Below are 26,725 nucleotides of genomic sequence, written 5' to 3'. Positions count from 1 at the left end.
TACACATATACTCGTAGATTCGACCCCTACCTCAAGAGCATTGCGAGGGTTAAGGGAAGGAGCGATACAGAAACAGAAACAGCCCCAAGGCTCAAATATATCTATATCCAATGGAAGCCCTCTTCCCCAGAGAAAGCAGGGGAAAAACCCACCCAATAACCAAAAAAAGGCTAGTAAAAAACCTAATGTAGGATCAGGTCACAAAGGAGACCCGTCCCTTAAGGAGGGGTCATGAAAAGACTGCTCCTCAACAAATCAACTTATAACAAAGGTTGGGGAAATTATATCTGCCCATCTTGCCACCATCGAAAAAAGACTAGGGAATATGGAAAAACAACTTAACGAATTAAGCGCCCTAGTTAAAAGCCCACTATCTAAAGATACTCCAGTCTTAGTGGCAGCAAAACCACATATTCAACCTTCTTCGGGGCAAGCCGTGAAAAAACCAGCTACAGCCCTTAGTAACACACATAAGCCAACCCCACCTCCAAAGGGAGCTATGAATAAATCAAACCCACCCACCCTAAACACAATCCCACAGGGGAAACAACCTAACCCAATACAACCAAAGGGGGACACCACTAGCAATCATAAGGACAGGAATAAAGGTAACCAAGGAAGATTTCATGCTAACTTGCCCCCCGGATCTAGTCCATATGTAGTGGTAATGACGGGAGTCCCTGAGATACCGGATAACACTGAAGAGCCAACCTGGTCTCTACTAAATAAAGTCAGTTTCTGGTTAAATAATAACAGACCCCTACCCCCATACTGCAGGAGTAAAATCCTAACAGTTAGAAGAGTACCGTGGGTGGGCCGCGAAACACAGAAAACACATGGTGACTGTGTGATTGTTAACTTTGACGACCCACGCACGGTAGAACACATTTGTTCATGGAGAAGTGAGGGGTACAGCGAAGGCATAGAAACAAAGCATCTCTCCTTTTTCTATCCATCTAGGAGATCCAATCAGCACCATAATGCCTTCGACAGAAACTGGTGTCATGTGGGGCAAGAAGATGCGGCAAATAACTGGGGTGAGTGGGGGCTAGATAATAATTATAGACATCCCCATAGGAACATACTAAGTAGAGATGCTTACTGGGGTATACCAGTCTTCAACAGATTCAGCAGCCTTGAGATGGTTGATTGACTCCCCCCATCACCCGGGCTGCTGAACATTGAACTGGAGGGAACAAAACAGGGCTGCCCCGATGAGCCTGTTAAAAACATAGAGATGGACGATAAGGAGACATCAAGCACCCAACTGGCCCAAAACTACCCGAAGCTGCCACTAGCAAGGAAAGACAAATTAATGGATAATACTATAGGACGCAAAACATCCAACCCTCCAGATCCATATACTCATAAAAACCCTAATAGTGTGCTAACGATTGTCAGCTGGAATGTAGCCGGACTCCAACAACGGGTATCGGACCAGGAATGGTTAAAATATATATCCAACAAAGACATTATAATGTTGCAAGAGACATGGGCCACCTCTGAAATAGCCATAGAGGGTTTTGAATGTTACAGCATCTGCGCTCAAAAGCCAGTTTTTGGACGCCCCATGGGAGGCTTGCTGATTGGGTTCAGAATAACTCTAGGGGGGGGCTATTAAACCAATACCAACTAAGAGCCCAAATATTCAAATCATCGAGTTTACTTGTAGACCATCGTTACATCTGATCAACTTTTATAATAACGATTTTCACTCGACCCCTAATAAGAACTATATAGAGCTATTCGAGAACATTACAAGAATAACTGAATCAGCCAACAACTGTGCAAACAATGGGATTATCCTAGCTGGAGACTTTAATGCTAAATTATCGAAAACTAAAGCAGGTACAAACCAACTAGATAGGGCCACCAAACGCGGGAATGAATTGAAAAACTTCATAAATACCCACACCCTATCGAATATAATGGATACATTTATAAATAGCGATACTGCTTATATTCCAACTTTCAGAGGGAGAGACTTCTCCAGCACAGTAGATTACATCTTCACGTCTGTGGAACTACTAGATAAAGTCATCCAAGCAGGAGTAGTAGAAACAGCCTTTGGAGACCATAATGCACTAGAACTCAGCCTAAGAATGGGCCCGATCCAAGTACCCCCCCCGCACTTTGGGAGCAAGAGACATTATGACATCAACAGACAACCTCAGGTTAAAGTGGAAAGGGGTGAACTGTGAACCCATTATGGACATAATTATAAACAATCATCAATCAACAGTTGCCTCCTGCTCACTCACCGATGGGAACCACCATAGGATAATCAAAGACTTTGCAAATCTGTGCCATGTTATTAAGACTCTTCTGACAGTCCCCCACAGGAAAAATAACGACGAACCTAGATGGTTCGATAGTTGTTGCTCAGCGGCAAATAAGGCTCTTCGCAAGGCATTAAACTCCAAACCGAGGAACCAAGTAGATGTACGGACCGCCAGGCATGCCTATAAAACAGCTATAGGGATAAGGAAGGCTGCCATGGCAGAGGAACATTGGAATGAACTATCAGTCTCTGCTGCTGTGGGAAACAGTGCAACTTTTTGGCCCGCTGTAAGGAAGATGCGGGACATGGGGAAACAGTTGTCACCAATCAGCTGCACCATTTCAAGTCAGAACTGGGAGCAACATTTCTCCAGAATATATGCTAATCCCGCTGCTCCCGTAGAAGACCAAAATTTCGACAAACTGAGCTCACTTGATATAACCCTGGGGGAGGTCGTTCTGGCCATCAACCAAAGCCTGGGGAACAAGGCGTCAGGGCCGGATGGCTTCCCAATTGACTTAATCAAATACAAACCAGAATTTTGGGGGCCTATTCTGGTCAATGTTTTCAACAGTGTACCGTTGGGCGCCATCCCTGCCACCTGGTCCACAAGCACAATAGTGCCTATTTACAAAAAAGGTGAAAGATCTGACCCTGCAAATTATAGGCCCATCTCACTCTTAGACAACACCCTGAAAATCTTGGGCCGGGTGTTGTACAACAGAGTGAATGATTGGGCCGAAGAAACAGGGGTGCTGGACAGATGCCAAATGGGCTTTAGAAGTAAGGTCGGGACAACAGAACAATGCCTGAATCTCAATCTCATAATAGGCAAATATACCATAGCCAAGGCTTCTCCTATCTACCTAGCCTTTATGGACTTGTCGTCCGCATTCGACCTAGTGAATAGGTCGAAATTGTGGGCGGCACTTCTCTCCTATGGCCTTGATGAACCCTTGGTACATTTCCTAGCCTATCTACACGCGGACACCAAAGCCCAGGTACGAATCGGGATGGAGGGCGAAACCTCGGGGGCAATTAAGGTAGAAAGAGGCGTCCGACAGGGGTGCGTTTTAGCACCCCTGCTGTTCATCATCTACATAAATGGTCTGACTCCCTGAAAGAGACGACAACGGATGTCCCGAAAATCCAAGGGAACCTGCTACCCGCACTCCTTTATGCAGATGATGCGGTGATCATGGGCCTAACACCGAATGCTCTCCGTGCCCTGGTCAAGAGCTTTGCACATTTTATGGGGAATCTGGACCTGAAGGTGAACTTTAAAAAATCATTTATCATGACATGCGGGCCAGGGGCCAAACAACTCAACTCCATTTCAATTGGACTAGAGAAGTTAAACTCCACCAAATCATTCCCCTACTTAGGTATGGTCTTTGCTGCGAACGGCCTGTGGAGTGGGCATCTCGCCCACGCCACAGGCAAGTTCTCAAAGGCCATAAATTCTATCCTTGCCTTGCCACGGCCAAAAAGGTCAGAAACAACCGAGGCAATTGTGAAAATCTACAAATTGCAATGTGTCCCGGTTGCAACCTATGGCGCAGAAATTTGGGGGATAGTGAGCCCATCTAGCCTGCAGACAGAAGAAAACCGGTTATGTAGAAAACTTCTAGGAGCTCCAATTTCCTCTTCCGGGTACATCTGCCATGCTGAGCTCAACTTGCCCTACATAACCGACTTCATTGCCACGCGACCTGCAATATTTTGGTTGTCCATTTGGGCTAATGAACGTGCTACCTTAACACAGGAAATTGTGTCCGAATGTCTAAACTGTGACAAAGGTATGAGCATTCCGTGGCTCCGGGCAACAAAGGAAAGCCTAGACAGTATTGGTAAAATTCATCTTTTTAACGATCCTGCCCAGATCAAGAGCACGGATAAGAAGGACATACAAATCGAACTCTACGCTCTCTTCAGGGAAAAGAGGTTGGAGATAGAACTACAAAAACAAACTGTCAAATCATATGTGATTAATATAAACAATGACCTATCTCCACAACAAATACCTCTATACCTCAGACTCCCTATGACCAACTGGGAAAGGTCGCTACTATTTCGCCTAAGAGCTGGATCTATAAAATACTCACTTTGCTTTCCCATGGGCCACAGCACGATGAACTTTGGACACGAGCTAAGCCCCTGCCCTTGTGATGGGCACAGCAGACAAAATGAACTACATTTCTTCTTTCACTGTAAATTTTTTATGAAATATATCAAGTGGTTTTTAGCTCCATATTTTAAAAAACAAAGGCCAGTTTCCCTAACTCAATCATATCTTATGCTTTTAAATTTAGATAATGATGAACTGATTTTTCGCGCAAGCTCATTCTTGAAAGTCATGTTTTATGCACGGAAATCTATGGATCCTCCCTGAAATGCTCACGCGCCTAAAAAAATGCCTCCCATGCAATAGCACTTTAGCTACTTGGAATGCACATTGGAACGCACTTTAATAATCTGATTTCGATTGTTTACATCAACATTTGAAAACCAATTGCAGTTTTCTTTTAACTATTTTATGGAAATTGTGTAAATTATTTTTAAAGATGTATTTTTATGTAATATGTGACTTTCATGGATTTTTTGCAATCCGAATAAAGTTTTCTTTGAATTGAATTGAATTGTGAACTTTACATCGGGAATTCATACAAATGATCAAATGCTGCTATTTCAGATCCTAAATATGTTTACCATATTTAGTCTCTTGCCATTCTTGTGAGAAAGTGGATTACTAGTTGGGCCGATGGTAATCTACCAAGAGTAATATTGTCACTATTCTTTTTAGGTTCATTAAAGGTTTCCCTAAATTAAACCTGAGCTTGGAACCCCAACACAGTAAAAACACACACTCCGTTAGTGGATAATTTAATTACCAAAATGATCCCAACAAGACAAAAAAACAATAAGGGGAACCGGAGACATGAATTTTAAAATGTTTTAGATAATAAATAGCACCAAAATGTGTCAAGTGCCAACCACTGTCATCTGGCTGCACTCAACTCGAACCTAGATGTGCTTGAAGGTCAATCGCGATGGAGCGCAGGTCGGTCACAGACACCAGGTTCGAGCCAGTCAGAAGTATTACTTTCTGACTTACTGCCTGATTTAGACCTTGGCGGACGGGTTACTCCGTCACAACAGTGACGGATATCCTTTTCGCCAAAATATGAATCCTGTAGGATTTAATGGGATTCATATTTCGGGGGACATGATAGCCGTCACGTTGTGATGGAGTTACCCGTCTCCCAAGATCTAAATCAGGCTCCAAGTCTCTGAAATGAAAGTCAAAGTCCTTGGACAAAGGCAGCAGGCTGTGGCCATGAAGGGCTTTACATGACTGGATAGTTGTTGGATGAGGTCCCAGTGAAACAGTTGACAGTTGGCAGGAAAGCTGTAGGCGAAAGAAATTCAAAATTTGCGTCCCTCGCCAGCCAGATACTTTTCATGACTTTGCCCAGTTTCGTTTTTTACATTTGATGTTAATCACTTTTCTGGAGTGTGGATTCTTCCAGCAGGGCAAGGTTTCAAACTGTAGCCAAACAGGAATCCACGAGGCCACATACCCTCTCTTTAATGTTCTGCTAAATCGGATTTACTGTTCTACAAAAGCTTTGCACTGAAGCAAAACTATTTTTTGGCCCAGGTGCAATGCATTTCCATTGGATTGGCTCGGCAGGTCAATCCCTGTCCTCTAGAGGTCTTTCGAGCCAAAATTTTCCTAAGTCTCAGATTTTTCTGGATGTTAGGAGGAGTACACTGGACAGCACTGGGGGTCACAGCTCACTACAGCAGAAGTTAGCATCAGGGTCCAGAACAGGTCTAGTTGGAACTGGACAGCTGGGTCTTTCAGGAAAAATGCTTCTAGCAGCATGTGGTATCCCTGTAGTTTAATAAGAGGTCAGTTGACTGACCCTTGGAGGCCACTTCTTTGTCCTGGGTTCAAGTCAGAGCAGTTCCATCCTTTGAGGTCTCCTCAGAGGTCTCAACAGCAGATGCAGTCCTTCTTCTTTCTTCCAAAGGTACAGTAGTTTTTTGAAAAAGGTACTTATGGGTGTGACATTTAAGCCTGGCATTAGCTTGTGGTGAGAGTGGCTCCTGACCCTACCCTAACCTGTTTGGCAAAAGTTCCTATGGGTAACCCTACCCATTTTTGCAACTGTTCTTGTGTGCTCTACTGCAAACCATCCCAGTGTACCTGTCTGTCCAAATCCAAGATGTTGAAATCCTTCTCCCCTTGTGCAAAGCCTCTGTGCCCACCCCAGAGGTGAGGTCAGGGAAATGAGCAACCACAAGTTTGTGGCCACTTTGAAGTAATTCTGGGGGCAATTCCTCTCCCACTGGGAATGCTGTCTGCCCGATTGGGGTAACAAATATGGGTCCTGTCCAGGTGTCAGTTTTAACTGGGATACCTAAGAAGGGCTCTGTCTAGGGGTCAATTGACATTTGCCTAGGACAATGGGGCCTCTTTGAAGTTAATCATGTCCTTGGGTACAGCCCAAATTGTCATCCAACCAAAACAACAACAACCCCTCCTTGCACCCAAGGCCTTTGTTATGCTCTGGGAGTAGCTTTCATGCCTCAACAAGGAAGTTATTCAGCTACCAGGTGACAGCTGAAGCGTATGCAAATAGGCCTCCATTTGCTTTAGGGAGGAAAAAGGTACCTTTTAAAAAGTACCTTTTCCTTAATAGTTATGACAAATTCGAATTGGATTTGATATAACCATCCCACAGTGTCCCTTTCAGTCCAAATCCAAGTTGTTGATATCCTTCTCCCCTTGTGCAGAGCCTGTGTGCCCACCCAGGAGTTGTGGTCAGGGAAATGAGCAAGCACAACCCAGTGGCCACTTTGAAGTAATTCTGGGGTCAATTCCTCTCCCACTAGGAATGCTGTCTACCTGATTGGAATAACAAAGATGGGTCCTGTCCAGGTATCAGTTTTGGCTGAGGTACCAAAAAAGGGCCCTGTCTAGGGGTCAGTTGACATTTGCCTGGGACAAAGTAGCCTCTTTGAAGTTAATCATGTCCTTGAGTTCAGCCCAAATTGTCATCCTATGAAAACAACAACAACCCCTCCTTGCACCCAAGGCCTTTGTTATGCTCTGGGAGTAGTTTTCATACCGCAACAAGGAAGTTATTCAGTTACCAGGTGACAGTTGGAGCTTATGCAAATAGGCCTCCATATGCCTTTTCCTTAATAGTTATGAGAAATTCGAATTGGATTTGATATAACCATTCAAAAGAGTCCATGAATTATATTTATAACTGTTTCCTGTCTTAAATTAGTATTATTCATTGTAATAATGTATTCCAGGGCTTTGCTATGTAACAGCCAGGCTTGCTAAATTGAAATTAGCTTTTGGAGACCAATCATTGTAAGGACATGTGAACATTAGATTTTTACATGTGCTACCCTAAAATACTATGTACCCTACCTTAGGTCTTATAAGGCCTACATATGGTTTGGCATTAATATTTTAAAGGAAGGTTTTGACTTGTCACAAGGATTTATTTTGACACATTAAATGGCCCTTTTCATAACTGCCATAGCCAGGCTGCAATGGTAGGACTGCAGTCATGTTTAGACTGTCATTGTAGTGGGTAGCAAAATGGTTGCTGCAGTTCAATAATGACATTTAACCTACAGGCCCTGGGGACACTTTGTTCCATATACTAGGGGCCTATAGATAAGTTAAGTATACCACTTAAGAGTACAGCCAATTTCGATTTTGTTTTTTTTACAAAACAAAACAGGGTGCAACACAAGATGCTGGAAACCTAAAAAATGCCTTTTCCATGTCACCATTATTGCAGTATTACAGCAGTAAGAGCCAATATGACGCTGTAAGTATAGAGCTGCCACCGCCACCCAGGCACAACAAGTTTTAGCGAGGGGCCACATCAGACGCAGTGACTATTTATGTGTCCTCTAGAAAATGGAATGGAAGTTACAGGTAAACAGTAAAACAGAAAAGGTTGGAGAAGTAAAGCACAGGACCACCCAAGTGCAAGGGTATCCTAAGGCTGTGTGAAGGGGGATAGTTTGGGGTTGGGTCAGAGGAGGGGGATGAGGGAAGGACACGGAGGGGGCAAGTGGTTGAGAGAGTCACTGCTATTGGGCCTACTTCACTTTGAAAAATGATCTAAGTAAAGTGTTGGGGTGCTCTGAGCGTGGGAGGTGCAAAGCTGGAGTGTTTCAAGTGAGTGAAATAAATCAAGTAGTGGTTGCCAAGTGCGGGCAAATTTAGTGTCAGTGTGCACAATCTTGTGTGATAGCCTATATGACCCACTGGGCCATTTTAGGGTTGTCGGAGGGCTGCTTCCACTGAAGTGCTGTGAGCTGCTTGGGGACGTCTAACATATGGTTTATGAGGCACCAATCACTGTTAGTCATTGCCTACAACTCTACAGGGTATATGCCTAGGAGAGCTGTGTTATAGGAAGCTGGGAGAGAAAAGTCTATAGTGCATTTAATATGGCAGAGGACTTCCTGTGAGAAGTTGGCCTGATATGTAGTGCTCACTATTCTAGTGGTCACTGTGTATCATTCCAAACGACCCTTATTGATGATTGGTTGTAAGTCAACCATAGACCAGCTATCCTAGTAGCGTGGACAAGAGCAGTCTTTAGGCTAAACTCTAGAGGGCGTGTTAAGCCAGCTGTTATACCATCACATATACCCCTTGAACACCAAGTGAAAGGACACCACACAAGTTGTTATGAAAATAAAGTATATTTATTTAGAACACAACAGCCCTGGACTCTTTATGAGGACAGGGCGCTAAGCACAATACAAAGCTCTTAGGAAAATACGCAAAGTCGCACAATTTACACAAATGCCCGAGGGGCACGAAAAACCATATACTACAAAAGTGGAATGCGAAATTACTAGCAGGTAAGTACTACTCTAATAGGCTTTGGGATCGCTAGGACTTGACTACTGAACCTTCAGATTACTAGCAGGAGGCCTAGGGAGATCGGTGCAGAGTGTGCACTCTCACGTGGGATGCGGGACAAAGTCTATGGATGCTAGATTTCGTAAAGTTAGTGTTATCGGACGAATCCGACTAGGTAGAGCTGAAACGAAAAAGGATCTGGACCTTTGGATAGCAAAGCTATGCTGGGGCACCGAAATGCTGAGTTTACCTAGCCCAGGGGCTGCGGATGCATAGGTCTGGTAAGACGTCGGGAATCCTCGTTGCAGTCTATGGAGCCTGAAAGAAGAAGTTGCTGGCAGGCGACCAGTGAAGAAGTTCGAAGTGATCCAAGCATGGATCGAAGATGGAAGACACCTGTAAGCAGAGGGGACCAAGTTCTGAATCACTAGCCAGTGATTAGATGGGCACCAGGATGGCACCGGATGGAGTCACCTCGACCAGGTGAGTGGGTGGCGCTGGGCTCTGCAGTCTCACGGACCAGGAGGCGTTGTCGGCGACCAAGATGGAGGTGCGAGCTGTCCCACGATGGTATCTGCTGTCGACGTCGCTGGACCCAGGATTGGGGCAACAAGTCTTGGCAAATGCAAGCCCACGCGGTGGACTCAAAATGGTGTCTGGAGTGGACCAGGAGGGTCCGGGATGCTCCTCTGTTGGAGGGGAGCAAGGGCCAGTCTGGAGCAACCAGACCAGCGGTGTTGTCGTCGTGGAGCGTCGTCAAGAGGGCCTCAAGCCAGCAGGCAAGTAGCCGGGCAACGCGGTGAGCAGCAAAGAGCAGAAGGGCCCCACGCAGATCTGGTGGATGCTGGGGGGCTGGACTTCGGTGCTGGAGCTGCTCAGGGTTAGGGCTTCTCGAACCCCAAAGCACTCACTCGAGGATCCCTCGGCGGTCGTGCTGGATAAGCGTCGTGCAGTTCTGAAGATGGCCGGTCCCTCGAGGTCTCGTCGCACCCACGGATCTCAGCTGAGCTGACGATGTGGGTAGAGGTCAGAGGTGCCAGGGAAGCCGGGTCTCGTCGTGCTGGTCAGTCAGATTCCGGAGGAAGGACGTGCAGCAAACCGCAGTGTTCTTAGATGGTGCCTGCTGGTGCAAGGTGACTACTCCTTAGTCTCAAGGGAGAAATCTTGAGAAGAAGTCGAGAGTTTGTTTCGTAGAAAGTAGTTTCAGGATTAAAAGATGATCTAATTTGGAAGGGGGCCCGTTCCTATCTTTATACTAGGACAAGGGGCTGGCACGCGACTAGGTCCTGCCCATGGGTGGGACCAGGAAGGGGGGTGGTTACACCCCTCTCCCATGCCGGACTTTCCCCAGCTCAGGGGCTGGTGTGCCCCTGGAACTGGTTCTAGCCGGCAGATGCATAGTGAGCACCGGGGTGCCACTTGCAGTCACCTTCCTCTAAAGCCCTGCCTACCCAGGATACACAAAACCCTGTCTGGGATGGTGCTAGCACCGCCCCTGACAGGAAACCCTTTGTCCAAGCCTCCCTCGCTGGAAGGACTCCCAGCAGCAGGAGGTCAGACTTGTGTCTGTGGTGGCAGCATCCATTTTGTGATGCTGAGGCTTGAGTTAACTTTAACCGGGGTTCACAGTTACATACATGTTGTGTCCCTCTAGAAGGGTGGAATGCTAACCCCGTCGCCAGAATTGGCGAGGGGTTAGTATTCCAATTCGTATGACACCTTACTTGACATGTTTTGATAAAGCGATACCAGAGTTGGCATATAACCGCAAGGATTATAATGCACTTAAGAGTATATGGTACGCGTTATCATAGAACAGCTATTAGGACTTGGTTCCGCAAGCTGCAGACGAGCTCAGCTCATGCCAGAGCACCATCTCACATGATTCCATGCACTCTGCCTTCAGGATTGTTAAGGCCTGCCATAGGAGTGACTGATAGGAATCTATGTGTCTATTTTAGGGTTAGATATAGGTATACTATATCTACAGCAAAGGGTGATTACACCACTTTGCCCCAGCTGTCGTGCAGCCAGTTGTGTCAGATTTAGATGGCCAGCCAGGGGTGGCATAATACATGCTGCAGCCCCTGGTAGGCCCTGGGTACACCTATGCCCTGATTTACAGGGTCTGATAAGGTGGCCCAGTACCAATTGGATATGTACCTAAGGTACATGGGATCCATTTTAGAGAGAAAGCAGTAGGCCTGGGGCCCTGAATAGCAGGGTCCCAGGTCAACTAAGTCAGAAAACCAGCAAAACACCAGGCAAAAAGTTGGGGGCAACCATAGTCAGGTATCCACCCTCCTACACATCCTTCCAATAAGTTGTTATAAGGGAGCATGACCACCATATGTGAAAGAAGTCCCTGGGGACAGCAACACCAACAGAGGTCAGAGGTGGCAGGGAAATTGTGCCAAGGTGGGTTGGTATGTAATATCACAAGATGATCAGTGTGTATGCTATCCTGTGATGTGGTATGCTTCTAAAAGATTTAGGGATGTCCCTCCAGATTGTTTTCCATAGTTTCTGGGAGATACCCTCACCAGTGTTGTCATACCATTGTGTTTGGTATGTGTGAGTCCTAACCTGCTCTGAGTGCTAAAGCCCCTGATAGGTGCGCAATATCAATCCCCTAGTACCATCATAAGCTCTGACCAGTGCCTGAAAGAGAGTGTATTGCCAAACCGCTTCCTGGATGGTAAATGGGTGAAGCACCCAGTGATGTAATTGACAATACTGTAACCAGCCATTTCGGGGACATGCAACTCAACTTTGCTTTGCATTCTTCAAATGTCTTGATTGTCTGGCCCTCAAACAAGTTGGGCAAGGTACGGCATTCGCCCTCTCCCTAGCTGGTCAATCAGTGTGCCTCGAGAACAGGAGTGAAGTCCAAGTTACAGGCAAGTAGGGTGTTTGGAGATGGGAATGTGTTGTCTCCTTTTGTGCGCTACCTTGTCCCATATCTCCATGACAGTCTTGGTGGGGATGGCAATGTAGGCACTTTGCAGTCTAGTGTTCTTTGGGAGCCAGGCAAGATCAAACAGGGAACGCCATGTCATGGTCCGATCCATGTGGAACCAATGTTACTCACTTTACCATGCTATAAATTCCGAAATGTAGTGGAGATACGCCTCCCAATAATATTCAAGAAGGTTAGGGCAAGCCAGAGTCCCTGGGAAGCATCAACACAGCCTTGGAAAACCTGGGGTGTTTGCTTTCCCAAATTAAAATGTGAATGTCTCACTGAAGGCACAGTATGTCATCCTCTGTATGGGATTGGGCAAGGACTAGAATAAGAAAGAAAGAAGTAAAAGCGATCCTCATGGCTAAATACACTTGAACCACTACTGGGGAAAAACTACAAAGACTCGATACTCATCTGTACTACTTGTTCGAACCCTTTGTATTTTTATTTTGACTTTGAAATTGACTTACTTGATTGTTTTATGATATCACTTCAATGTACTTTTAACATGATTGATGTATCTGCGTATACATGCTCCCCTCCTCTGTAAAGCGCTCTGATATCTGCGAAGATCTTGTTCGCGCTATATAAAACTTTCAAAATAAATAAATAAATAAAGTAGAGTAGCTTTGGGAGAAGGGTTATTTTGACTGCATTGAGTTGACACAGCCATGACACATGCAGCGGTCCCCACCGGCGGAAGTCATCAAGGATGGACTTGTAGAGCCTCAGCCAGTTAGCTTGCGTTCAGGAAGCCAGGGTTGGAGTAAGATTTAGGCGGAGGTAGCAAATGGTTCACAGGGCCTACTGGAACAGTGCTAGAGAGAGTATGGCGAGGAGGTCTGATGTGGGTATCATGAGATTCAGGGCATATGATTGGACATGTTGACCTTGAAGCCAGAGATATGGTCAAAGGCTGTGAGGGCTAGTACCACAGCGGAGATGGAAGTGGCTGGGTGAGTGACGGTAAGGAAGAGGTCATCTGCGAAGAGAGCGTGCCCGCCAAACAAGATGCCCATTATGGTCTCTGTCTGTCATATGATGATGGCCAGGGGATCCAGTGCCAAAACAAACACCATCGGTGAGCATGGTCACCCCAGCCAAATGCCTCTTGCCAGGCGGATTGGTTTCCTTTGCTGACCATTGACCCAGATCATAGCTGTAGGGGAGATGTCGGAGGCCATGATATGAGTAATCATGTCTGAAACAAGGCCAATCTTCTCGAGGACCACCCTCAGGAAAGACCAGCCAGCCCTGTCAAATGCCTTCTCCGCGTTGAACAAGAGAAGGCAGGAGGGGATGCTGTAGTTGTGGGACTTCTCCATTAAATGCGCAATGCAACTGATTTTGTCTGTTCCTTGCCGGTTACAGAAAAACTTCACTTGATATGGGTCAATTAGACCAGGTAGCTATTAGTGTCGCTGATTCGGCAAATGTTTGGTAAAGTTCTTAGTGTCCCTGTTCAAGAAAGTGATCAGGTGATAGGAGGTGCACAGGGTGGCATCTTTACCGGGTTTGGGTATAAGTTCAATCTTTGCTGCTTCCATTGTGAGCTTCAACCCATATCCGACGTGAGCCAGTTGAATAATTTCAACATATGGTCTTGAAGGAAGGGTAGAAATGCTCTGTAGAAGGAGACCGGGAGCCTATCCTGGCCAGGTATTTTGTGGATAGGGATCTCCCTCAGGGCCAGCTGCAGCTCAGCAAGGGTGATGGGGCTTCGAAGAGTTCAGTGTGATGTTGCCCTAAAGTGTCCCATTTACAGGCACTGAGGTAAGAGTGTATGATTGGTTGGGGAGTGTCCTTCCCAGAGTATAGAGCCTCATAGTAGCTATGGAACACCTGCTGTTTCGCGTGTTCTGTAGTTGTCCCTGTCGAGTCCTGGATTCTAATCTTGGCTATGTGGGCTTGAACCTAATGCTATTGCAGCTTGCTGGTGAAGAGCACACCGACCTTGTCACCCCTTCCATAGAACCATTGCTTTAGGGTGAGGAGGGACAGCTCGGCCTTATTTGTCCTGTATGTCTGCAAGTGGCCCCATCACAAGACCGTTTGTTGCACCAGGAGGGAGCACACAGGTCAAGGCGCTCCAGCTTCTTATAGACCAGTACATAGAGGCACACCACAATATCACCAAGATGGTGGCCCCATGGGGTCCAAACTGGAATAAGCGGTCATGACTCGCCATCAGTACAGCCACCCCAAGTGTGGGTCTGGGCATCCAATGTAGTCCCGCTGCAGCAATTCAGGGCACCCTTCTCCAAGGCAGGCAGAGTCCACGTGACCCATCTTGCGCCATCGTCAGCCCAGCCAATCGTAGCATAACTGCCACAACATTGTGGGTCTCGCAGCTAGGATGAGGCTGCTTGCATATGTTCATTTTGCCTATGCAAGGATCGCAGTTATATGGTCCACTATTCCCCTCCGCATGCAGGTGGGTGCAAGCCCAACAGTGAGGAGCAGTCCTGGTTCTCAGAAGGTGCTGGAAGCCCAGCAGGATTCTGGAGCCAAGACCAGACAGGTCTTACTCCATGCTCTGTTAGACCACACCCTCCATTTCTATATGTTTTAGGTGTCAGAGCACAAGCACATGGGCCTGGTTAGCAGAGTCTCAGTCCACAGAGTCGAAAACCCAGCAGCATCAGTGTAAAGAAAAAATTATCATGATCATGAAAAAAGAGACATTTTCCTACAGTTTCTACTTGATTTGTGTTGTTTTTTCTATAACATCGTATGTGTTCCTTTTGGTTTGCAATTCTTAATTTAATTTCCTCATACTTTAATCATTTGTATTGCGAAGCGTTGTAAACTGTCATTCCTCATCTTAGTTCTGTCTCTTTAGAAATCATGTGACCTAGATCCTAAGCCACCCAGCTGCCTATAAAAAGTATTAAATGTGATTGGATAATAATCCACATTGCTTGGTTATCAAATATGTTTTTTCCTAATGTTTCACATTTTTTTTCTTCTTGTTTTCATACAAAGGTCCATGGCCAGAAGTAACCTCGCGAACAAAAGCTGTGGTTCCGCTTGCAACATTGGGAAGCAGGAACACATGGAGTGCTGTCTGTGTAGGCAAGAGCTCCACCGGTCTGTCTATCTCGCTTTCGGCTCCCGGTAATGCAATCATTGGCCAATATATCCTGAAAATCCAAGTGTCTACCGGAAACAGAAATATTCTCTATCAACTGGGCAAGTTCTACCTTCTCTTTAACCCCTGGTCTCAAGGTATGTACTACCTAATATGAATTTATATAATCCAAATAATACTACCAAAGAACATAAAAGTATATTTGTCGTATAGTAGCGTTGGGCAGGCATAATTATTAACTGGGAGAGATGCTTAGTTTTCATGACATTGTACAATCTTCTTCATATATATTTATAATAATCGCCATTAGGTAGTTATAGTTAGGATTTAGGTTCCTTAGGAAAGCATTTTTTACTTGCCTATAACTTTGGCGTTGTTTAACAAATCTTCATGAATTTTTTCAAAACAAGTATCAAGGTAGATTCTGTGTGTAATGCAAAGTTTGGGGGTGATCTGTGCAGTGGGGTACGAAATAAGGGTGCATATGTAATGTTAATTCCCATAGGAACCTTTAGCCACACCTACAGCCAGAACCGCTGTATGGACTTACATCAAATTTGGCAGGAAGGCACATGTTGGTTCAAGGAAGTACCTTTTGTTTATTTGGTGCAAATCTGCTGAGAAATTTAAATTGAAAATTATAGTGATATCTCTATTCGTGAAGCCTTTTCAAAAAAAGACGAGCTCATGCAGGGAAATACACAGCTCTGATTGGCTGCCAACAGTTCAACCAAGAAGTGTTGCCAGCCATCTTGGGGCACGGCTTCACCTTTCCCCCCCAAAAAAAGTGAAAATAAAAAAAGGGGACAGGGTAGGACTACCCTGACTCATAAGACATGGTCTCCTTGGGACCCCATCACAGCAAAAAAGCATTATAATTTTTTTTATGTTTTCCGCGAAATCACGATATTCGCCACCCGGACCGCCAACCCCCGAGGCACACTTAAAAAAATTATTATGTGCGAGGGGCCATAGGTCCTCCCCCAATGCCACGGGGACTGCCACCTCCCTGGCGTACATACTTTATTTAAAATACAATGCAGGGGAGGCCCAATGGCACAAATTCAATGATTAAGGGCATCAGTTGCAGACCACCGTCCTGGGGGACCACCACCTCCATGGCCCTGGGGACCGCCACCCCACAGGCCCGGGTCCAGCAATATCCCAGGGTACCCACCCCTGGGACATTGCAGTTTGATATGACTTGGTGTCCTTGGGGGGCAACTACCCCTCTTGTTACCTCCAGTAAGTCCCACACAGCAGGATTGCTAAGAGTTATTCAAAGGCCACGCCCACTTTCTCCAACACTCTGTAAGCATGGCTCCTAGCACACAACTGGTTGAGGGATGAAATCTACTTTACTCCTGAGGGACCTTGGTGGCCAAGAAGCCCTCCTGTACATCCTACACAGCGGAATTCCTGAGACCTGGTCGGAGGCCCCACCACTCAGCAAACGTGACTACTACTCTAAACACCATAGAAATTCACTGAAAATAACAAACGTTACAGGGACGTTGTAGTTAGGAATAAACATTTAAAATTCACTGAAAAAACAAAGGCTACCTGGACGTTACTGTTAGGAAATAGAATTTATAAAACTTTAGAAATTGACTGAAAACAAAACAAAGGTTACAGGGATGTAATAGTTAGGCTGACATTTTACTTGTTCAAAACCAGATAAATTCAGCAGTTACAGTTAGCTGAGCTAACTAGAACTTGCTCCCTCACAATGCACTGCTTATGACCTCACATTCTACAGATAGTTAGTTCAGGTCAAAAGGGGATAAGCTTGTGTTTGTCAAAAAGGCATCTCTCTGGTTTGAAGGCCCGTCAATCCATCAGCGAAACCAACTCTGACACATACCGGATGCAAAATCAGGGTTGACGATTAGAGAAGTCATTGGCGAAGGGAAGATGGTCAGGCCTCACTTAACCGTGTCGCTTTTTGTTGAAAACCACATTTGTTACCAGCGCTGAATAAAGGCCACAGGATCTGGGCTTGTGGGAATTGCTTTCCATATCTGCATGCCCATCACCACTTGAACAAAAAAGGCCCAATGCTTTTCAAAGAATTGTCGATTCCACTCTACCAAAAACAGTAGCTAGGCAGCTTGGTAGTAACAAAGCAGCTGGGGTACAGCAAGTCCCCCCTACTGCTTTGAGCAGTAAATAAGGTGTTAATGGAAATGGGGCTTCTTCCCATATATATATATTTATTGATATACAGTTGATATACAGTTAAAGGGAATGGATAATATGAGGCGGAGGGGTCAGGGGTAAAGTCTGGAAGATATATAGAATGCGGGGGAGAATAGTCATCTTAACTGGTGCCACACTCCTCATCCTGGAAAGAAGGCAGTGATTTCAGGATGCCAGATCTTTATGAGTTTTGGTAACAAGAAACGCATCGTTGATAGCTAGAGTCTGAGGTATGGTGTGGGCTACAGAAATGCCTAGGTATGGAATAGTATCTGTAGCCCATTCAAAAGGGAACTGAGAACACAAGGCAGTCTTGCTCGCAGGTGTAACCAAAAGATTCAAGATTGTTAGCCCTGAACCCAGAGATCATACCAAATGCCCGAAACTCAGTAACCAGCAGACCAGAAGAGAGATCCAGGGCTCTATAATTGTCAAAATGATGTCATCGGCATAGTGGTCAGCCCCGAAAGGAATCCCTTTGACGGACGAATTGTCATGGAGCCCCTGTGCCAGGGGCTTAATATACTAGCAAATAAAAGCAATGAGAGAGAGCACCCCTGACACATACCCTGGGCCGGGACTGAGCTCCATTAACCCTGGCCGATGCCCAGAGAGCACTGTACATGCTCCGGATCCATCTCCTAAGTCTCTTGCCAATGCCAAAAACCCTTAGCGTATCAAAGAGATAAGGCCAGTGTACCCAGTCAAACACCTTTTCACCATTAATAGAGAGAAGCCTTTCTCTGCACGACAGGTGTATTTTATCCATAAGATGGAGTAAATACTTGGTGTTGTCTTCACATTAGCAAGAAGGTATAAAACCTGATTGATCTGGGTCTATGAGACCCCGCTTTAAGAGATTAAGGCGGTGTCCCAAGATGCTACCAAAAAACGTGGCGTCCACATTTAAGAGAGAAATGGGTCTATGAACCCACAGAGGGCTAAATCTTTGCCCGGCTTGGGAATGACCCCCAAAGGGCCCATTTCGAAGAAAGAATTAAAAAGTAAAGTAAGTAAGGGAACTATGTCTTTGAATCAAGTCTCATAGAATGGGGCGATGAAAACGTCAGGTCTGGGGGATTTTAGTGCTTGTAGGCGCTCTATGGCAGATACCACTTTGTCCACTTGGATAAGCTGGTAAAGAGTGCGAGACTCCTCAGCAGGTAGGGAGGTAAGAGCAATAGTGTGAAGCTACCCCCTAGGGTCACCAACAGGACCATCTGTAGACAAATAAAGAAAAGCATAGCAGGCCTGGAAAGCTAAATCAATTCCCTCATTGCTGCTGGTCTCCAAATGGGGCCTGGTGCAAATGTGTTTCACCGAGCCATTGTGTATTTTACTGCAAACACGGTGGATCAGCACGTGACCGCAGCTGGTTGCTGCCAAGGTAAAATATATGCTTGAGGCATAGCATAGCGAATTCCCCTCTGTCCAGGTCTAACCACTTAAGCTGAAGCCTAGGCCTCTCCTGCTCCCGTCAGATTCTAGGAGCCCTGGTCCTTTTATGGATGGCTTCTAGTTCAGAAACTATTTTCTCGAGGCAGCAACGTTTATCCCGATGTCGACGATTCTCAGCCGCAGAGAGAGCTATAAATTCTCCCCGAACCACCAGTTTTAGGGCTTCACAAACTGAAGTCAGAAAAGTTTCTCCAGTATCGTTAGTAGTTAAATATTCTTTCATCTCCGCCCGAAGCATGTCAACCGTGGACTGGGACTGCAGCATGATATCGCTGATGCGCCAGCGTGGCCAGTGGGATGGGGAGGTAGGAAGACGAATCTTCAAGGAAATAGGTGCATGATCCGAAAGTGAGAACAGATCAATAGTAGCTTCAGAGATTAGATCTAGTAGGGTTAGGTGGCTAGATAATGGTTGATCCATGCATATGTCTAGTAGGCCCCAGTCTACCAACCAGTGCAGACCTGAAAGCGAGAAGGCCCCTGTCTGAGCTGAGATTTGACTGGGGCGGTTCAGGTCAGAGTTCATGATGAGATTCATGTCACCCCAACCACTATAGATGCCAGGGGTCTGAAGAACTGAGGCCAGTGAATGTGTGCGGAAGCTCTCCTGTTTCTCAGTCGGGCATAAAAATTTGCTAAGGTGAAGTGGAAAGAGCCTATCTTAAGAAGGAGTTCAAGAAGGCATCCCCTAACCTCCGCCACAGTAGTCAGGAGTTCCCATGTAAAGCATTTTGAAAAGAGAATCCCACCCTTTTTAGAAGGACCTGATTACCAATGTTGACATGTAAATCGACTGGACTGCATTCTGTGAACAGCTTTAGCAACAAGGTGGGTCTTTTGCCGAAGACAAATATCACCGCCTGACTGTTCAAGGATAGAGAGGATAGCTGCTCTCTTGGTTGGATTATTAAAGCCCCGGACATTGAGGCTGACAATCTTAAGCCCCAGGCAGCCTAAGTGGAAAGTGATGCTCTGAAGAGGCTCCCCCCAGGGCATGTGAGGCATACAATAAAAGGGTGACCTCCCGTACAGATAGCCAATATCAGATGTGCAAATTACCCTAGAATGGATCGCATAGTGAGAAGAAATAAGAAAAAAAAAGAAAAAAAAGGAAAAGCAGTCTGCAAACATTTGTAACATGTCCATCAAACATGGGAACATTAGTGGAGAGATGGATCCATCACTATATCCTTAATCAAGGCATCATTAGGGCCTCACAGCACGTCCCCACTACCCCAAAACCCAACAAATAGTGACGTCTTATCTCCTGGGGTTCAGGATTCCCCAGTAGCAGCTCCTTTTCTCATGCTATGGTCTTAGGGTCAGGGTACAAGCCATCAGGGGCAGATTCGTATCAAGTTTGAGGATGACGGCGAGACATCAAGCGATCTTGCATGCTAGAAGTATGAGCATCTTGGGAGGGGTGTTCTAAACCAAGAAATCTGCAAGCTTCAGAGAGGGAAATGATTTGGTGGATCCTATCTTCAAGGTGCAAGATAAGCCGAAACAAATGTCCCCAAGAGTAGGAGATACCATTGTCCCTCAGGTGAGCCGTGACTGTGCGGAAGGTGCGCCGTTTCTGTAGTGTGATCGTCTCTAAGACTTGATACAGTTGAGGTGAGTGATCCCTAAACTGAAGTGGATAGGCATATCGGGCCTTGCTCATGATGGATTCTTTAGTTTGAAAATCGTGAACACATACTAAGATGTCCGCCTGTTGGGTCTTCACCGTTCTCGGCAGTCCAACTCAATGGCATCAAACAGCTTAATCGTCACTTCAGCCGGGGTCGCTAGGATGAAATGAAACAGAGCTTGCACATATTCCTCTAGATCGGCATGTTCTGTATCAGTTGGAACACCTGGAATATTGTTTCTTATAGACCTGTTTTCAATGTCTTCGAAGTGAGCCTGGAGGTCAATTTGTTGTTCCAGGAGACAGAGCACCTTCTGCTGTAGACTCTTGACTTCCTCGTCCTTTCTAGCGACTCCATCATCCAAGGCAATGACCCTTTCCCCTACTTCTTCCTAGTCTGTGGACCTCGCATAAGTTCAAGGAGAGGTTTTCTTGACCTCCTGCAGGTCTTCATGTAAAGAGATAAACAGGGACTCCACAAGTGTGCAAGTGACCGGGCTCTCTATGTCTTCAGCTTAAGTTGGAGACTCCATGCTCGCCATAGCTGTCTTGGCACCTCTAGCTCCCCCAGGGTGTCTCGGAGCGGTAGTTTTTACGAGCTTCATCAAAAAACAGAAGCAGTTTCAGGGGGTAGATCTCAGCAGAGTCCGGCATAGGAACACCAAGTGACTGCAGTTCGCCAACCACTCACACTCAGTTGATCCTCGGTGTTCCCAACAGAACCGCTCACACTACTGCTGGTAGGCAGACCGCATCTCCCCCCAGTAGCAAGGTGAGCGCAGCTGCCCCAAGCAGGTGCACCGGGACTGGGTACACCACTCTCAAACCAGGGCAGCCAGCAGACCGGCCTAGCAAGCAAGTGCGAAGGAAACTTCTCAAAACACTCCCTGAGGGCACAATGAGCACATGGCACAGGATAAAGGAGGTGCAGTCTCCAGGGAATAATTAGATTTGGAGTAATTTCAGGGTCACCTGGCACTCAGTTGGGCCAGAAAGAGCTGGGCTGTGGGGTTTAGGAGTCACCACCAACCCTGCAGCAACTAGGTGATGTCCTCAGGTCGGGCACCGCTGTGGCCTAGGTTCCTTGCCTCCAAGGGCACCAGAGCCTTTTTGCAGTTGCTCTATGCTGCTGTTTCAGGACACAAGACAAGCCCCAGGCAGTCCCTAAGAGCCGTCTGAGTCATCCAGGGGGATTGAAGGTGGGGGGCTCCACTCCCCACCGGCGATCATCTACCTCATGGCAGCACATCCGCAGGGCTGCAGAGCCTTGGCCCCGGTCCAGGAGAGGAGCTCCCTCTCAGCCTCACAACCCCACAGGCCCTACAGATGTAGGTGGAGGAGGGCACAAGAGCAGTGCGGGGCCAACGCCAGGTTGGTCGCCCTGCTCCTCAGGCAAATCAAGGCATCAGGGTCAGGAAATTTGCAGGCCCATGCAGCATAGCCGGCTGCAAAGACCACGATCAGCGTCCCGCAGCCTCTACGCCCTTTGACCGCACTGCTGATGTCCCCACCACAGGGGCACCAAATCCTCTGCCAATCGGTGCCTTGGGCTACCGTGGACCTCCAACATCGATTGGGGCTAAGTATCTCAGCGGGTGAAGCCTCTGATTGATGCTGTACAGGCGGCATGGATGGAGCTCCGCTCAGGCACGTCCTAATCAGCCGCCATCTTGGCCACTCCACTATATGTATCTGTATAAACAACTTTCCTATAAGGTAATGGGAGTAGGCCAATTATTATCTGGCACATGGGGAGAGGTAATGCTCCATTAGAACGCACTTGACCTTTATCGGTCCAGGCTGAGTGCTCCTTCTTAGTAAAATAGAATACCTTTGTACAAGGTCTGTGTACATCAAACTCTTTACAAGTACAGGGTATAAAAACGAATCCGAATAGTTGTATACTTAAAATAATAAAAATGAAAATCGCTGAAAATACATTTAGTAAAAAAGAACTGCATTTACTTAAGCATTAAGCACTTTATTCCTTGCAAGGGGTATGAAAATTGCAAGTAAGCCCGCAATCCCTTCGGTTGAAATGATACTACACTAGTAGTATGTTCCTACCTGCAGACCTGCTGCCTGGAATCTTAAGCAGCCATATTCTCAAGGAGCCTGTTATGCTTCATATTTAGTCTTCATCAGATTTATGTGTCCAAGTTATATGGAAAATCAATAGAAACTTACCAGATTAACACTGTCCAGGTTGCTACCATCCTTTACTATCCTGATGAAGACACCACATGAATGACTTTAAGGGATCGAAATGTCAACCTTTTGGATTCCACCAATATCATTGAGTGTTGAACTACTTCAACCTAAATGTGTATATCGTTGGGTTCTCAAAAATCTTTTTGTCCTAAAGGCAGAAGCATTTTCTGCTGTATATATTCTAAATATCGTCATGGTAATATATATTTGGCTTACCTATTTTCACTTTCAAAGCGCCGTTACTTGACACACCTACATTTTCTGGATTTTGTATAATTGTGACTATTGTGAAAACAGAACATACAGAATATTGATCACTGATTTAATGGTGTTTGGATCATGTAATAGGTCACAGTTTGAATGATTCCTAGGGGAACACTGTTTGCATAAGAACTTAAAGTCTATCATTGTGTAGGCTTCTCACATAGAAAAGGAAAAGTAAGTGATAGAGACGATGACAAATCTTTATTTGGTTTATGTGTTGAAGTCTGGTACTAACACAAAGGCTCCATAACATTCTTCTTCATTTATGAACCCTTTTGCCTCACATGTTGTTATTTCCCAGACGATGAAGTCTATCTGGAGAATGAGGCCGAGCGGCAGGAGTATGTTCTCAATGACTATGGCTTTATCTACCAGGGCAATAAAGACTGGATTTTTCCATGTCCATGGAATTTTGGCCAGGTAAAGTACAGTTCTTTTGACAAAGAGGGGCTTAAAACAGATTGTGTGTGACTCCTGTGAGTCACTCTTTCTCTATCTCTTTGACTCTGTGTGTGTCTCTCTCTCTTTGTCTGTGTGCCTCTGTGATGCTGCTGTGAACGATGTTCTCTATTGTTCGTGAGATGTTAACCACAGATTATGAAACTGTTGCTATAGCTCCATTGATTAGTGTGACTTTTGTAAATTCATAATGCTCCTCATGGGTTTAAATGATATAATTCTGCCAAGGTGACTCAGCACTTGTAAGAATTCATAATGCATTATTTGTGATCTTCATTAATACATCTTGTGATTTTTGTCTCTTCTTAAAACTACAGTTGGCAAACATTTCTGCTGGTGGGTATTGAATTTCAAAATACTTCATTACCGGGACTTCTCCATTCATTTAGGATCATCATAGATTAGAGACATGCAAATGAACCTCATATAGTGGCCTTGAGAAAACCACATTTCAGAAATAATTGTATTATTTAAAAAAAAAGTAGAATACAAGCTTTAATGTTATAAAATAATTGTAATTATTATCATGTACTTGAACTGAGATTAGACATACGTCCACAGACAATAATAGTCAATACCTAAAAATACAAATAATAATCAGTTGTTTTCGTACATTAATTAAAATGGAAAGAGAAGCACATACAGTACTTTACTGCTGTGAGTTGCACATAACAGTATGAAAGAAAGCAGGAAACGTCAAAAACTGACCCCAATGCGTTTCAAGCACTCAGCCACTTAATAATAATTACATGAAATTGGTAAATAGATATACAATCGAAATGCCCCTTGTGCTGATAAAAGGTGAATCCTGTTACAATTACATTTCTAAAATTATTGGAATCTTCTGTAACTACTTACTTATTCATTACCTTGTGTCTCCATTAGAGATCTAGACTTACTCCACACTGTTTTAGTATGCTGTTGTCCAGTGGATGACCCTTATGCTTTCTTTTAAAATATAAAACAAAAGGATGATATAGTCAATATCTGTATCATCAACTACATGTGTCTATTTCATGAGGTAGGGTCCTGCCACATCTGGGTTTCTGGGACTCCACAAATTGAAAAGTAATGAACTGATGAGAACTACAACTGGTGATCATGGTGCATTGTCATGAGAATTAAAAAAAATTAACACAACGATGTGTTTTGTTGAAGTATGACAAGCAACAAGGAACATGTTGGTCTGAAGCCAAATAAGAAGTTAATGAAGAAAAATTGTGTAACAATAGTGGATCTACATTTGAAACGCAGCGTCTGTTTTTTGCACCTCAGTCCCAGAGTTTAGTGCTACATAGGACAGTGCACCATGTTTTGATGATGTGTGAATTTATAGAAAGAGATCCACAGGGACACAACTAGTGTTACTCATATGTAAGCCCCAAAATGTTCTCTCTATGTAGTCAAATACTTTGACAAGAACACCAAAGACCATGCAAATACATAGGCAGGTTCCTAAACTAATTTACTTTGCAAAAACATTTTGAAACAAGGTCTATCAAATTGAGATGCAGCTGCTTAGTGCCTAAAATAGATTCTCCATGTGGGAAACACTTCTCAATAGAATGTCAAGAAGCATGCAAGCTAAGAGTGAGAACAATAAAAATAAATGTAACTGGCAAAGTTATTCTAATACCAGATATAAATGTTCCTTCTATATTTTTCGAGAGCTTGGTCTGACAAAAAGAATGTCTACAGGATAACAGTGTTTGCATGTCAGAATATTGGGTTTGACAATATCAGCCTACAATAATACTGCATTCACTATATCAACATAATTAGTACATCAACAATTACCACCACATTGCAGGGTATGTATATATTCTCGATATTTTACTCCACATATGGCTATTGAGACCTGCCCATGTGTGATTCAATGTTTGCAATATTTTTCTCATGTGATATAAATCGTGCAATATCATGAGGGCATACCACCAGAGTTGTTCTTGAGTTCTAGAAAAAGCAATCTTTCATAACATTAAGGCTTGTATTCTACTTTAAAAAACAAGAATAAAGGGCAATATTGGTAAGCAACGCAAACAGAATACCACTTTATATAAGAAGAAATCTGAGAAATCAAAACGTCTCTCAGACATACCATTCTTTAAGGATTCCTAGGAGAATTTAGACTTATTTTTCGGCAATTAGAGGAACTCGTCCTTTCATTGAAAGATATGTGAACATAGTGCACCTAAATAATAATAGTGGCAAAATATTCAGTTTTATAATATTTAACTTCTCTCACAAGGAGAAAATCCCTGATCAATGTCAATCCTCCTTAAATTTTCTCAATGTTTTTGTTAATATGTTGCACTATTTTAACTGGTTTAGATGAGGCTGCAGTCCCATTTCCTGACAAGGAAATTCCCAAATTCTGTACTTGACCTCATGATAGAGGTGTAGTTTTGTTTTTATTGAGTGTTTAGTTAATATCATAACTTAAGGATATGTTACAGACATCCAAACTGTTGAAGGTTCACAAAAGTAAAGAATCAGAATAGGATAAGAGGAGTAAGATAGCCAGAGTATATGTCAAGGAATAATGGGTGATCGTGATACTCAATATCTCCTATGAGTTTGTCCTTCAGTGGGACTTCATGGTCGGGGGATTGTGTAGGGTAATGGCGCTCCTGGGAAATACGCAGTGCGTATATACTTGTGTACAATTACGATTGCGGTGCATAAGGGTGGGGAGTTTGTCCTTCATATATACAATTGCTATGACCTCAACAGCCAGGTTATTTATCCTCAAAGTTGAGAGACATTGCTAACGAGTTCCACTTTCCAACCTAAAACAAACTGGTATGAGTTTGCAGGTCAGGACTGTAGCCTTAGATCCTTCTTATAGAAGTTAATGAGCCTGATAAATTTACCCAAAAAGTGAATCTTCTTCAGTATTCCATACAAAATGTTTTACCTAATTCTGTCTTTTGCCATTATTGCTTTTGTCTAGGTCATATGTTGGCCTTTATTAGCAGCTCCAGTAAAATGACAACCCTTTATTACAATCAGCCTGTGAGATTTGTACACTATTTGGGGTGCTATTGTTCAGACTAAATGATGATGTTTAAGCTGTTCAATCCTCAATAAGGTCCTGATTATGCATGGACTGGAATATGGTGAGGTATTTAGCATACCAGTTAAATACTGATACCCCTGAGTGGGTTTTTATAAGTGCAGTAAATAACCCATATTCCAAGTTTTTCTCTTAAAGATGAGGAATTATAGACTAAATTGGGACATTCCATACT

At 44.6% G+C, this 26,725-nt stretch overlaps 1 protein-coding gene across 2 annotated transcripts in view; it reads left to right on the top strand.

Moving 5' to 3' along the window:
• Positions 1 to 26,725, top strand: part of TGM5 (transglutaminase 5) — a 387,349-nt gene that overhangs the window by 271,614 nt on the left and 89,010 nt on the right. For both annotated transcript variants that reach the window (XM_086932527.1, XM_086932526.1), the window contains 2 exons: positions 15,145 to 15,387; positions 23,317 to 23,435. In XM_086932527.1, the coding sequence (XP_086788653.1) occupies positions 15,145 to 15,387; positions 23,317 to 23,435 (362 nt within the window). The remainder of the gene's footprint in view (positions 1 to 15,144; positions 15,388 to 23,316; positions 23,436 to 26,725) is intronic.

This window comes from Lissotriton vulgaris, chromosome 7 (genome assembly GCF_964263255.1).
Source record: "Lissotriton vulgaris chromosome 7, aLisVul1.2, whole genome shotgun sequence".
In the NCBI taxonomy this organism is placed as follows: Eukaryota; Metazoa; Chordata; class Amphibia; order Caudata; family Salamandridae; genus Lissotriton; species Lissotriton vulgaris.
This window is presented reverse-complemented; position numbering and strand designations above follow the sequence as displayed.